This window comes from Tachyglossus aculeatus, chromosome 24 (genome assembly GCF_015852505.1).
Source record: "Tachyglossus aculeatus isolate mTacAcu1 chromosome 24, mTacAcu1.pri, whole genome shotgun sequence".
Taxonomy (NCBI): domain Eukaryota; kingdom Metazoa; phylum Chordata; class Mammalia; order Monotremata; family Tachyglossidae; genus Tachyglossus; species Tachyglossus aculeatus.
In genome coordinates, this window is record NC_052089.1 from 20999902 (window position 1) to 21014467 (window position 14566).

Here is a 14566-nt window from a genome sequence, read left to right on the forward strand (position 1 = left end):
CTAATGCACTAATTCAAGAGGTAGGGTAACATCAGTACCTAAATGTCTTGAAAGAGAATGATTCCATTGTTTAAATGAGCTGTTGGAGACAGACTGTTGCATTCCTATATTCATGGAGGATACAAAATATTGCTAGGTATTTCATATCTTCAGATGTTTGTATAATATCCACTTATTGCAAACATTTTTTTCCTTAATCCTTCCTGTTCCTGTTCAATCATTTAGCCTATTTGCCCTACAGTGTTAATTCAATTTAATCTTTCAGTTCCTTTCATTCCCGAACTGCAGCGGGGATTGTGAAACGGTCCCACAATGAACTCTCTGAAAAAAGCTCCCAGATTTAATGACAGAGAGATCCTAGGAAAACTGCCCAAGACAAAAAGGAAAGAAAGAAATAAAAAAAAAAAAGGCTCTGAACAAAAGGCACAAAAACCTCTGCAGGAGTATTGTTTTAACAGGCTGATTCAATCTAGGGGGAGACACCTACAGCACCTGTTCAAAATCTCCATTGTCTTTTAACACTCCCAGCAAAGCTTTCTCTAGTAATCAGCCAGGAACTCACACAGCCCACACCTTTTTTCCCCACACACATGAAGCACTCATGATATTTTGACAGTTTTCTCTACAAGCTCTAAATACCACTGTTGGACTTCACTCATCCGGTGCATTCTCCTGCACACAACTGATGCAAATTTAATCATCCAAAGATGGTTATACTCTTAAATTTCCTCCTCTTCCTTAAGCCCAAAGGTTCATTACCGTATTTCATCTGCTGATTCTCTGAGCCAAAGTTCAGTCACAGAATCTCCCCAAATATTCAGCAAAATCTGGGCAAAACCAAGATTTTTTTTTCCTCAGCTTCACTGCCTGAACCATTCATCCACAAACTACTTTATCGACTACTTTATTGATTAAAAAGAGGTTCCTCGTTAGAAATAAACTTTCTACTTTTATATAATCTAAACAAAGACACACAACCCTTTATCTCAGTATGCCACTGCTTTACAAGTCTAAGATGCTACAACCTTAAAGGATGCATAGGTGTTCCAGAAGAGACTCAAAAGGGGAAAATTCTGCAGAAAAATAGCCATTTTTTTTCTTTCCAACTTACCATACACCTGAAGATATCCAAATCCACAGAGCAGGAGTTGTGTAAACATTAGCAGACACATTTTGACATACTAAAAACGATCCAGATCCGTCGAGAGATCAATCCCAGAGAGCAAGAGTACAAAAAAAGCAGTACCCAAAAAATTAAAAAGAGGTAGGTCCGGAGTTGGGAGACTTTCCTAGTAGCTGATTAAAGTAAATGAGGAAAATCTCGAGATCAAAAGATGCTGATGGAAAGGTCTCGAACGGGGCACAATTAGATCCATCCAGATTAAGAGGGGAATTCCAAAGGCTGCGATCTCCACACTCTACTTCCTAAATTCCCACCGATCCAGCTCAGCCAGAGGGATTATTCAAGGGTGTCTAAGACTGCTGAGGATCCACTGCAATCCGGAGGCAAGTTCTGTCTTCAGGAGTCAAAAAGGAGGAAAGGGAAGAGGTCTAATTCTCAAAAAGTGTCCCCCAAACTTTCTGGAGCAGTGTAGGAGCCAAAAAACCCGGCCTTCATCTGTCGCTTTCTTCCCCCTTCCTCTCTCCTCCCCAGCAGCGCCGGCTCCGGAGTTTTGTCCCTTAACTTCCCCAGGAAGGAGGTGTCAGCGCAACGTTGTGCAGCCGGGCTGGTGGAGGAGGGATTCTTGTGCCCCCTTCCACTCCCCCCACCCTTCTTGGCGCTTAATGCTGCACCCACTCCCCGCAAAAGCGAGGGGCTGAGGCCTGCCACTCCGCCGTGGGGGCTGCGGGAGGGGAGGAGGGAGGTGCGGGGCTGGAGCTGCTCCTGCCGCTGGGCAATTGGGAAGGAGGACGGCTGGGCGGAGAGAGTGGAGCAGGCTGACCGGGGGGGGGGGTGTTTGTGGGTGTGAGCGTGGGTGTTTGGGGAAGAGCGCGAGCCGCCCAGCTCTGCAGCAGCAACAGCAGCAACGTCTTTCTTGCCCTTCCTCCTCCTCCTCTTGTTTCTCCTCCTCCTCCTGCTGCTGCTTCTGCTTGTCTTCCTCCTCCTCTTGGTTCTCCTCCTCCTTCTCCTGCTGCTGCTTCTCCTCCTCCTGCTTGTCCTCCTCCTCTCTTGCTTCTCCTTCTCCTCCTGCTGCTTCTGCTTGTCCTCCTCTAGCTCCTCCTCCTCGTCAAGCAGCAGCTGCTCCTGCTTGTCCTCCTCTTGCTTCTCCTCCACCTGCTGCTGCTTCTGCTTGTCCTCCTCCACCTCCTGCTTCTCCTTCTCCTCCTCCTCTTCTAGCTTCTCCTCCTCTAGCTCCTCCTCCTCCTCAAGCAGCAGCTGCTCCTGCTTGGCCTCCTCCTCCTCTTGCTTCTCCTCCTCCTCTAGCTCCTCCTCCTCATCAAGCAGCAGCTGCTCCTGCTTGGCCTCCTTCTCCTCTTGCTTCTCCTCCTCCTCTAGCTCCTCCTCCTCCTCAAGCAGCAGCTGCTCCTGCTTGGCCTCCTCCTCCTGCTGCTGCTTCTTCTGCTTGTCCTCCTCCTCCTCTAGCTTCTCCTCCTCCTCAAGCAGCAGCTGCTCCTACTTGGCCTCCTCCTCCTCTTGCTTCTCCTCCTCCTGCTGCTGCTTCTGCTTGTCCTCCTCCACCTCCTGCTTCTCCTTCTCCTCCTCTAGCTCCTCCTCCTCTTCAAGCAGCAGCTGCTCCTGCTTGTCCTCCTCCTCCTCTTGCTTCTCCTCCTCCTGCTGCTGCTTCTGCTTGTCCTCCTCCACCTCCTGCTTCTCCAGCTTCTCCTCCTCCTCTAGCTCCTCCTCCTCTTCAAGCAGCAGCTGCTCCTGCTTGTCCTCCTCCTCCTCTTGCTTCTCCTCCTGCTGCTGCTTCTGCTTGTCCTCCTCCACCTCCTGCTTCTCCTTCTCCTCCTCTAGCTCCTCCTCCTCGTCAAGCAGCAGCTGCTCCTGCTTGTCCTCCTCCTGCTGCTGCTTCTGCTTGTCCTCCTCCACCTCCTGCTTCTCCTTCTCCTCCTCTAGCTCCTCCTCCTCTTCAAGCAGCAGCTGCTCCTGCTTGTCCTCCTCCTCCTCTTGCTTCTCCTCCTGCTGCTGCTTCTGCTTGTCCTCCTCCACCTCCTGCTTCTCCTCCTCCTCCTCTAGCTCCTCCTCCTCCTCAAGCAGCAGCTGCTCCTGCTGCCGCCCGGCCGACTTGGGGAACGCGGCAAAGTGGGTTGGGGCTGGAGAAGGAGGCAGAGTAAATTGCCGGCAGCTTGGAGGCAGCCTGGGGAAGCAGAAAAGTCTGCTAGCAGAGGTGGGTGGGGACACAGCTTTTTTTTTCCCCTCCCACTCCAATACTCCGACAGGCGGGAGATGGGAGAAAAGATGGGGACGAGGAGGGGGTGGGGGGGAAGGATGGGAAAACAACAATTAGTCGGATCCTCAGGGATGCAAAACTGGCACGGCCACGAAACTCCCCTCCTTGTGCTGGGCTCGCTCCCTTTCCCTTCTGTTTTCCTCTCCTGTTAGGGAGAAGGACAGTTTATATCACTGCTCCTCACTGCCTCCCATTTAATGGGCAGGTAATTTTCTCAGTGAGTGATTTCATGGAAGGATTTCCTAATTATTCATCCCAATCCTCTGCCTGCCCGCCTGCCACGCTGTGCCTCTCTCCTGCAGACCCATTCTAGACAGCATCAGCCATCAAGCCGTGGGATAATAATAATGAGAATCATCATCATCATCATGGCATTTGTTAAGCGCTTACTCTGTGCCAGGCACCGTATTAAGCACCGGTGTGGATACAATCAAATCAATTGGACACAGTCCCTGTCTCACGTGGGGCTCACAGTCTCAATCCCCATTTTACAGATGAGGGAACTGAGGCCCAGGGAAGTAAAATGACTTGCCCAAGGTCACACAGCGGACAAGGGGCCGAGAAGGGATTAGAATTTATGACCTTTTGACACCCAAACCTGTGTGCTCTATCCACAACGCCTTGCAGAGCCAAAGCACACACCTCACCCTCTCCTGCAACCTTCAGGGAGAACTCACAGGTGGGAAAGAGAAATACAAAGCCAATTCGGGCGGCAGGGTTTGTATTCGTGCGCTTGGTAATACGAAACCCCAAATAAAATCTTTCCAAGTTTGAAAACCTTTCTTTCCTAGGCCGTTTACTTGAGTCAAGATCACAAGCCCCAGGTTTCACACTGCCCCTCTCACGTTCCGGGCGGGAATTTTCCTTCAGCATCCGCACGATGCAAGGGGTTAAGTGTCCTTACAGGAGAAATAAGCAAGTCTAGAAAGATGCACAAACGCTTTAATTTTGTATGTCCTCCTCGAGTACAACGAATGAAAAAAATTCCCAAAATAGGGTTTTAAGAACCATATAAATGATGCGCAAAACTAAAAAAAAAATAAAAATAAATTCAGTCCAGGAAGCTAAAGTGAAAGGATTTTTTTTCCCCATCATCATCATCATCAATCGTATTTATTGAGCGCTTACTATGTGCAGAGCACTGTACTAAGCGCTTGGGAAGTACAAATTGGCAACATATAGAGACAGTCCCTACCCAACAGTGGGCTCACAGTCTAGAAGGGGGAGACAGAACAAAACCAAACATACTAACAAAATAAAATAGAATAGATATGTACAAGTAAAATAAATTGATCAGGTAAAGGCAGCGTTAGATCAAAAGCACAATATGATATCCCGCGTCTTTGGTGTAAATAAGTGTGGTTGAGACCACGTGTGATCACAGGCTCCCTGGTAGCTGTTTGATGTTTGCACTGATGATTAGAGCCTGGGTTAGAAGAACACACAGAGGCCCATGAGCCCGGCGGAGGGTTGGCTTGGTGAAGCTTTACTTCCCTCTACTGGAACAGTTTGGGAAATAAAGATTCTTCCCCTCTTGAGAAATCCCTTTTTCTTTTGTTTCCATAAAAGCCTTTCTTGGGCTTGAATTTCCAGCTAATGTTCTGGCCTCAAAATGTTAACTACTGCTCTGATGTCAACCCTTTTGTGATCAGCACATCTCCGAGGTGAAATGATGACCGGAAGAAGTTTTCAATACAGACTCTTGCCGACTGTTTCTGGAGTTGTAAAATTGAATAATAACAACAATGATGGCATTTGTCAAGCGCTTACTAGGTGCCAAGTACTGTTCTAAGCGCTGGTGGGGGGGATACAAGCAATCAGGTTGTCCCACATGGGGCTCACAGTCTTCATCCCCATTTTACAGATGAGGTAGCTGAGGCACAGAGAAGTTAAGTGACTTGCCCAAAATCACACAGCTGACAAGTGGTGAGCCGAGATTAGAACCGCTGACTACCAAAACCGGGTTCTTTCCACTGAGCCACGGTGCTTCCCTAATGAACCTGCCCACCCTCAAATGGCAGTTAACATACATGAACAATAGAAAATGTTATCTTCTACTGCTCAGCCCATTTTTCTGCTGCTGAAGGAGGTGTCACAGTTTAACCTGGTGATAACCAAACACATCTAGTACTTTCTGAGGGCAGGACACTATACTAAGCGCTTCGGAGAGTACAATATAATGGAGTTGGAGGACAACACAGAAGAGAGAGGGAGTAGAAGAAATGGCTTCATCATGGAGGTCTCAATAATAATAATGGTATTTGTTAAGTGCTTACTATGTGCAAAGCACTGTTCTAAGCACTGGGGAGGTTACAAGGTGATCAGGTTGTCCCACGGGGGGCTGACAGTCTTAATCCCCATTTTACAGATGAGGTAACAGGCACAGAGAAGTTAAGTGACTTGCCCAAAGTCACACAGCTGACAGTTGGTGGAGCCAGGATTTGAACCCATGACCTCTGACTCCAAAACCCGTGCTCTTTCCACTGAGTCACGCTGTTTCTCTAGTAGAGATGGGCTTTTTAATATGACCTTGAAGGTGGGGAGAGTGGTGGTTTGCGGGATATGAAGCAGGAGGGAGTTCCAGGCTCAATGCAGGTCAGAAGCAAGGGGTCTGCCATGAGACAGATGAGATTGAGGTTAGGGAAGGAAAGTGAGTGTGCTGGGTTATAGTAGGAAATCAGCAATTATTGTGATAAATTACAAAAAGGCTTAAAGAAATGTTTACAAAACAGAAGCTGGACATAAATCATCACTGTACGGAGCAGATAAAACTATGTCTAAAACTCCCTTCACATCCACCAGTCCACGTCCCTTTCTATCTTCAAATATTTTAGAAAGCTGCCTTTTCCAATTAATTACCACTTCCCCTGACCATTTCATACACATCATCTCCCTCTCCACCACCCGCCCCAAAACCCCCCCGGCGTTTGAATCCCTTTTACTCCTTCAGGCCTGAGTCCTTCTATATTAACTTTCTCGCCAGACAAGGTGAGAGTCACAATATTTAGGGTTGCTCTTTAATGTGCAGCTTATTTAATTTGCGGTTTGATGTTTTCATGTCCATTAGGCAGAGAAGCCACAACCAAGGATGCAACTTTACAAATTCCAAAACAAAGCCTTTTAAGTCAAGTGCAAACCCCTTGAGGTTCAATCAAAAGCAAAAAGGCACACAATTGGCTATTTTCAAACAAACATTGAGTTGAATAGACTAACTTCAGAGACTGCTGCTTCCCCTGGATTATGTCACCTGGAACTGCAAGGATGGTAGTGTGGAAGGCGCTAATTCAAGCAAAGACTTCTTCCCCTGGAGCACTTAAGGAAGAGTTAAAGAAATAGGCCCTTAGATCCGTGAAACTTTTCATATCTCCAACCCACGGGGTCAGGACACTTACTGCTCAGATGTGAGACTTGTGAAGAATCCCCTGAGCAGAGGCCTTCCCTGACTAAACCCTCTTTTCCTCTTCTCCCATTCCCTTCATGCATCACCCTTGCACGTGGATTTGTCCCCTTTATTCACCTCTCCCTCAGCCCCACAGCACTTTTGCCAGCTCCTTATTGGCAGGGAACATATCTGCTAATTCTATTGTATTGTATTCTTCCAAGCACTTCCTACAGTGCTCTGCACATAGTTAACACTCAATAAATACCATAAATTATGTATATAGCTGTAATTGACTTATATCAATATCTATCTCCCCTGTAGACTGTACACTCGCTGTGGGCAGGGAAGGTATCTAATAACTCTGTTCAATTGCACTCTACCAAGCACTTTATACAGTGCCCTGCACACAGTAAGTACTCAAATATGATTGACTGATGTTGGGTCATGAGAAGCAGCATGGCCTAGCAGACAGGGCATGTGTCTGGGAGTTAAAAGGACCTAGGTTCAAATCCCAACTCTGTCACATGTCTGCAGCGTGATCTTGGGCAAGTCACTTCACTTCTCTGGACCTCACTTACCTCATCTGTAAAATGTGGATTAAGATTGTGTGGGACATGGACCGTGACCAACCTGATTTGCTTGTGTCTACCCCAGCGCTTAGTACAGTGCCTGGCACATAAGCACTTCAGAAGCAGGGGTGATGGGGAGGGGAGGAGGAGCAGAGGAAAAGGGGGGGCTCAGTCTGGGAAGGCCTCTTGGAGGAGGTGAGCTCTCAGTAGGGCTTTGAAGGGGGGAAGAGAGCTAGTTTGGTGGATATGAGGAGGGAGGGACAGGCGAAAACGAGGCCCAGTGAGGAGGTTAGCGGCAGCAGAGGAGCGGAGTGTGCAGGCTGGGCTGGAGAAAGAAGGGAGATGAGGCAGGTGGGCAAGGTGATGGAGAGCTTTGAAGCCAATAGAAGTTTTTACTTCATATAGGCAACCTCTGGAGATTTTTGAGGAAGGGGACATGCCTAGAGCATTTTTATACAAGGCTAATCCAGGCAGAAGAGTTAAGTATAGACTGAAGAGGGGAGAGAGAACTGCTGTGTGACCTTGGGCAAACCACTTCACTTCTCTGTGCCTCATTTACCTCATCTGTAAAATGGGGATTAAGACTGTGAGCCCCACGTGGGACAACCTGATTACCTTGTATCTATCCCAACACTTAGAACAGTGCTTGGCATATAGTAAGCGCTTAACAAATACCATCATTATTATTACCTTACCTCACTTATCTCCTACTACAACCTCATCTGCATACTACCCTCTTCTAACAGCAACCTACTCTCTGCAACTCCATCTTATCTATTCCACCCCTTGCTTATGTCCTTATTCCAGGCACTTTGGCCTGGAATTCCCTCCTCCTTTATATCTGATAGACCACCATTCATCCCACCTTGGATAACCTAATAAAATCACATCTTCAAAGGGTCACCCTCCTCTCTCTATATATAGGCTACATACTTGGCTATTTATTTTTTAAAAAGTGGTATTTATTAAGGGCTTACTATGTGTCAAAGCACTGCTCTAAGCACTGGGGTAGATACAAGATAATTAGATTGGACACAGTCCCTGTCCCACATAGGGCTCACAGTCTTAAGTAGGAGAGTGAACAGGTATCCCCATTTTAGAGTTGAGGAAACTGAGGCACAGAGAAGTTAAGTGATTTGCCCAAGGTCACACAGCAAGCAATTGGCAGAGCCAGAATTAGAACCCAGGTCCTTTGGACTCCCAGGCCTGGGCTCTTTACTACCCTCCTCAAAAATCTCCAGAAGCTGCCAGTCAACCTACGCATCAAGCAAAAACTCCTCACTCTCAGTTTCAAAGCTCTCCATCATCTCGCCCCCTCCTACCCCCTCCTACCTCACCTCCTTTCTTTCCTTCTACAGCCCAGCCCCGCAGCCTCTGCTCCACTGCCACTAACCTCCTCACTGTGCCTCGTTCTTGCTTGTCCCGCTGTCAACCCCCGGCCCATATCCTCCTCCTGGCCTGGAATGTCCTCCCTCCGCACATCCGCCAAGCTAGCTCTCTTCCTCCCTTCAAAGCCCTACTGAGAGCTCACCTCCTCCAGGAGGCCTTCTCAGACTGAGCCCCCTCCTTCCTCCCCCCATCCCCCCTGCCCTACCTCCTTCTCCTCCCCAAAGCACCTGTATATATATTTGTACAGATTTATTACTCTATTTTACTTGTACATATTTACATATTCTATTTATTTTATTTTGTTAATACATTTTGTTTTGTTGTCTGTCTCCCCCGTCTAGACTGTGAGCCTGCTGTTGGGTAGGGACTGTCTCTATATGTTACTAACTTGTACTTCCCAAGCGCTTAGTACAGTGCTCTGCACACAGTAAGCGCTCAATAAATACTATTGAATGAATGAATGAATAGGCCAGGCTGCTTCTCTTTTGCCCCGAAGCACTTATACTCACTTCAGCCCCACATCACTTACTTACATATCCTTATACTCAATTTTCTATTGTGGGGAAGGATTGTGTCTGTTTATTGTTGTATTATGCACTCCCAAGTACTTAGTAGAGAGTTCTGCACACAGTAAGTGCTCAATATATGTGATTGAATTTCCCTAACTATAAACTATTTTAATGTCTGCCTCCTCCTGTAGGCATTAAACTCCTTGGGGGAAAGATTGTGCCTACCAACTTGACTGTATTATACTTCCTGAAGAGTTTAGTTCATTCCTCTGCACACAGGAAGCCCTAATAAATATGATAGAATGAATTAATGAATTAACCGACGATTGATTAATACCAGACAAAACCAGGTTTGTGATGTAAATGGATGGGCATTTGTTAATCTACTCTGAATCCAGTGGAGAGAGCCTTGCTCTGAGAATTAGGAGACCTGAGTTCTAATTCCACTTCTGCCTGTGTTTGGGTAGCAATGGTGAAGAGAGAACACGTACTTTGCAATATGCGGCATCCCTTACCATCTTATTTGCTTATTTCATTCTATGGGAGAGCTGCTGTGCAAGTTATACTAGCACTACCATCAATTGCTGAAGGACCCTGAAGTCCTGGGATCAAGGCACAGTCATTACTCCTAACAGGAGACTCCATCATCATCAATCCGGTCACCTCCCCTGTTTTCTTCTATTCTCTTCCACATACGGCACTCCCGTCTATAATAATAAAATAATGTATCTTAATTTTCCCTCACATGTGAAAAGGTTAAAATGTTCTAATCTTCCAAAATTAGCTACCTTTCCTTAATAATAATAATAATGATGGCATTTGTTAAGCACTTACTATGTGTGAAGCATTGTTCTAAGCGCTGGAGGGGGGGGGGGATACAAGGTGATCAGGTTGTCCCACGTGGGGCTCACAGTCTTAATCCCCATTTTACAGGTGAGGTAACTGAGGCTCAGAGAAGTTAAGCGACTTGCCACAGGTCACACAGCAGACGTGTGGCAGAGCCGGAATTAGAACTCATGACCTCTGACTCCCAAGCCTGTGCTCTTTCCACTGGGCCACGCTGCTTCTCCATAAAAACATTTTCTAAAACCTCATAAAATTATGAACCTCATTCTTCCCAAGCGCTTAGTACAGTGCTCTGCACACAGTAAGCGCTCAATAAATACGATTGAATGAATTAATTCACAATAATTAGCCATGAACAGTTCCTTGTCTGGCTAAACACATTTCTTCCTTGTTAATTTACCTATTATCCCTCCCTTTTACCTACACTGAGTACAATCCTTACCCCTTGTTGGTTAATAATCAAAAAAAGAGAACCCTCATTGAAAAACTAAACTACTCAGGATTTTAAAGTACTAGAGTATACCTTTATCAAATCAAAGATGGAGATTTGGTTTCAGTATCACAACTATTTTTTTCTTTAAATAAACTGCTGGTTACAAAATTTGCATGAAAGAACAAGGTTCTTTAAAAAAAAACCAGGAATGGTATTATTATGTACTCAATATGTGCCTACTAGATAAATATATATTTTAATATACCTAAAGACTATTACAACTAAGAGGCTATAATTAAACCTAATTTGAGTAAGGTGATCAAATAGCCTTCTTTGTCAGGAAACTAAATTGGCGGTACTAGAAAACCATAAATTCTCTATCTGAAAGAAGTATGCATAATAAGCCATGAAATATTAAGCATATCTTTTGAAAGGATTTAGTAGAAGTGGAAATTACTACTATTTTTCCTGGACCACCATAATACCATCTAATACCATCAGGGACAACCTGATCGCCTTGTACCCTCCCCAGTGCTTAGAACAGTGTTTGGCACATAGTAAGCACTTAATAAATGCCATTGTTATAATTATTATTATTATTATTATTTTCTGGGCCTCAGTTCCCTCATCTGTCAAATGGGGAGGAAGACTGTGAGCCCCATGTGGGACAACCTGATCACCTTGTATCCCCCCTCAGTGTTTAGAACAGTGCTTGGCACATAGTAAGCGCTTAATAAATGCCATTATTATTATTATTATTTTCTGGGCCTCAGTCCCCTCATCTGTCAAATGGGGAGGAAGACTGTGAGCCCCATGTGGGACAGCCTGATCACCTTGTATCCCCCCCTCAGCTTTTAGAACAGTGCTTGGCATATAGTAACCGCTTAACCGCCATTATTATTATTATTATTTTCCGGGCCTCAGTTCCCTCATCTGTCAAATGGGGAGGAAGACTGTGAGCCCCATGTGGGACATGGGGCATATCTATTCTATTTATTTTATTTTGTTAATATGTTTGGTTTTGTTCTCTGTCTCCCCCTTCTAGACTGTGAGCCCGCTGTTGGGTAGGGACCGTCTCTATAGGTTGCCAACTTGTACTTCCCAAGTGCTTAGTACAGTGCTCTGCACACAGTAAGTGCTCAATAAATACAATTGATTGATTGATTGATTGATCTCTCCTAACCTACCTTTGTGCAATATCTTTCCGCATCCTGAACCGGAGCCACCCCTGCCTTAGTAAAGCACTGCAAACAGTTAATACGATCATCATTTGAGGAAGTATGAAAACAGTGCCCCTAAAACTGTGACAACGTGGATTCAGAAGGCCAGACCAGAGAAGGGTGAAGAGAAAGAAAGCGATGGTGGCAGAGGAGAGGTGGGGACATGAAGAGAAGACCTAAGGCTTTCCCTGCCCTCCACTACTTCTCTTCCTCCTCCTCCTTTTCCAATATCACTATCTGTTGTCCCCCAATCCTGCTCAGTCCAACCTTTCCTCCCTGACTTTTCAGCCTCAGAAGTCGAGAATTATCGCTCAAGAAGTAGCTGGAGACAACAAAGAGGCCAGAGTGGTGGAAACAGCCGCAGCAGTGATGGAACACAGCAACATTAGAGTTGTAGACCGTCTCTATATGTTGCCAACTTGTACTTCCCAAGCGCTTAGTACAGTGCTCTGCACCACTCAATAAAGATGATTGAATGAATGAATTATACACAAAATGGTTAGTAGTAATGGTATACACTGTGTGTCCATTCGGTGCAGTGGACATTACTGGCCACTCAGTGAAGTACAGCAGAAGCGTCACACACGTTCTCTGCATACTGGACTCAGGAGGGGAGGGAGTTGGAGCTGAGGTTACCCACCTCGGCGTGGAGTGGAAGGATGGAGGTTACTTTACGTAGCTCGATAGCCAGTAAAGAGGTTAATTTCTGAGGTTTCCAGAAGCAGTAAAATTTACTGTTCTAATAGGTCTCTTCTGAGCTGTAATGGTAAGGCAGGAGAGATGAGCTTGGGGACTTTTCCCCGGACCAGCTCCTCCCATCCTGCTCATTTTCCAAATGGAAGAAAGCACATTCCAGTCAGCATCAGCGCAGTCATTAAATGAATAAAAGCACGGTTCCAATGAGTCAACAGCTGGTGCTAGCTGCTACTGATTCAAGCTATGATTCTTCAATCACATTTTGCTGAATTGAGCCATGGAACCTGCTCCTCTCCAGTGCCTCTTGTTGCCTGTCTCGCCCCTCTTCAGTCTATACTTCATGCTGCTGCCCGAATCATATCTGTGCAGAAACGCCCTGGGCATGTTACTCCCCTCCTCAAAAATCTCCAGTGGCTGCCAGTCAACCTACGCATCAAGCAAAAACTCCTCACTCTCAGCTTCAAGGCTCTCCATCACCTCGCCCCTTCCTTTCTCTCCTTCTCCAGCCCAGCCCGCACCCTCTGCTCCTCTGCCACTAACCTCCTCACTGTACCTCGTTCTCACCTGTCCCGCCGTCGACCCCCGGCCCACATCCTCCCCCTGGCCTGGAATGCCCTCCCTCCGCACATCCTCCAAACTAGCTCTCTTCCTCCCTTCAAAGCCCTACTGAGAGCTCACCTCCTCCAGGAGGCCTTCCCAGACTGAGCCCCCTTTTTCCTCTCCTCCTCCCCATCCCCCCCGCCCTGCCTCCTTCCCCTCCCCACAGCACATGTATATATGTTTGTACAGATTTATTACTCAATTTATTTTACTTGTACAAATTTAATATTCTATTTATTTTGTTAATGATGTGCATCTAGCTTTAGTTCTATCTGTTCTGTCGACTTGACACCTGTCCACATGCTTTGTTTTGTTGTCTGTCTCCCCCTTCTAGACTGTCAGCCTGTTGTTGGGTAGGGACCGTCTCTATTTGTCACCAACTTATACTTCCCAAGCACTTAATACAGTGCTTTGCACACAGTAAGCGCTAAATACGATTGAATGAATGAATGAATGAAATACAAACAATTTGGGGATTTTTATGCCATCAACTTCCTCGATTTTGAAGGGAAAAAAAGCGTGGGCTGGGAGTTTTAGAATGTCTTGGGTTTGGCAGAGCAGAGAGCAACACGTAGCAATTGTCACAGCGTGAAAAATCTCCGATTCATTCATCTGAATTAAACTTAATGTATGATGCAGTGAAGGGGTAAGGGTAGTGTTGATATTACAGTGGAGCATGGATTGATTGCAGACTCACAGAAGGTCATTATTAATCATCCTGAATTGTAGTCTGATCTAATAAATCAAGTGCATTTTGGGGAGATTACTTTGCCACATGAAAAAGCCAATTCTGGCCTTAATACAGTAATGGAGGGAAAGCTTTAACATTAGTAATAATAATAATGATGGCATTTATTAAGCGCTTATTATGTGCAAAGCACTGTCCTAAGCGCTGTTAATCATGATATTCATAATAATTGTGGTATTTGTTGTTTACTATATGCCTGTGTTGCCAGTTCTGTGTATTGTACACTCCCAAGTGCTTAGTACATTGCTCTGCACATAGTAAGTGCTCAACAATAATAATAATAATAATGATGGTATTTGTGTCAGTGCCAAGCACTGTTCTAAGCACTGGGGTAGATACAGGGTAATCAGGTTGTCCCACATAGGGCTCACAGTTTTAATCCCCATTTTACAGATGAGGTAACTGAGGCACAGAGAATCAATCAATCGTATTTATTGAGCGCTTACTATGTGCAGAGCACTGTACTAAGCGCTTGGGAAATACAAATTGGCAACACATAGAGACAGTCCCTACCCAACAGTGGGCTCACAGTCTAAAAGGGGGAGACAGAGAACAGAACCAAACATACCAACAAAATAAAATAAATAGGATAGAAATGTACAAGTAAAATAAATAAATAAATAGAGTAATAAATATGTACAACCATATATACATATATACAGGTGCTGTGGGGAAGGGAAGGAGGTAAGATGGGGGGATGGAGAGGGGGGCGAGGGGGAGAGGAAGGAAGGGGCTCAGTCTGGGAAGGCCTCCTGGAGGAGGTGAGCTCTCAGCAGGGCCTT

The 14566-nt window shown here is 45.8% G+C and overlaps 1 protein-coding gene across 12 annotated transcripts in view; it reads right to left on the bottom strand.

Moving 5' to 3' along the window:
• The window catches only part of ROBO2 (roundabout guidance receptor 2), a 1226656-nt gene that overhangs the window by 479892 nt on the left and 732198 nt on the right, over nucleotides 1-14566 (bottom strand). Inside the window, exon 1 of one of the 12 annotated variants that reach the window (XM_038766057.1) lies at nucleotides 1112-2047. The exons of the other annotated variants lie outside the window; for them this stretch is intronic. Within the exon in view, the coding sequence (XP_038621985.1) occupies nucleotides 1112-1172 (61 nt within the window). The 5' untranslated portion in view covers nucleotides 1173-2047. Of the gene's footprint in view, nucleotides 1-1111; nucleotides 2048-14566 lie in introns of those variants that run through there. 12 annotated transcript variants of the gene reach the window in all.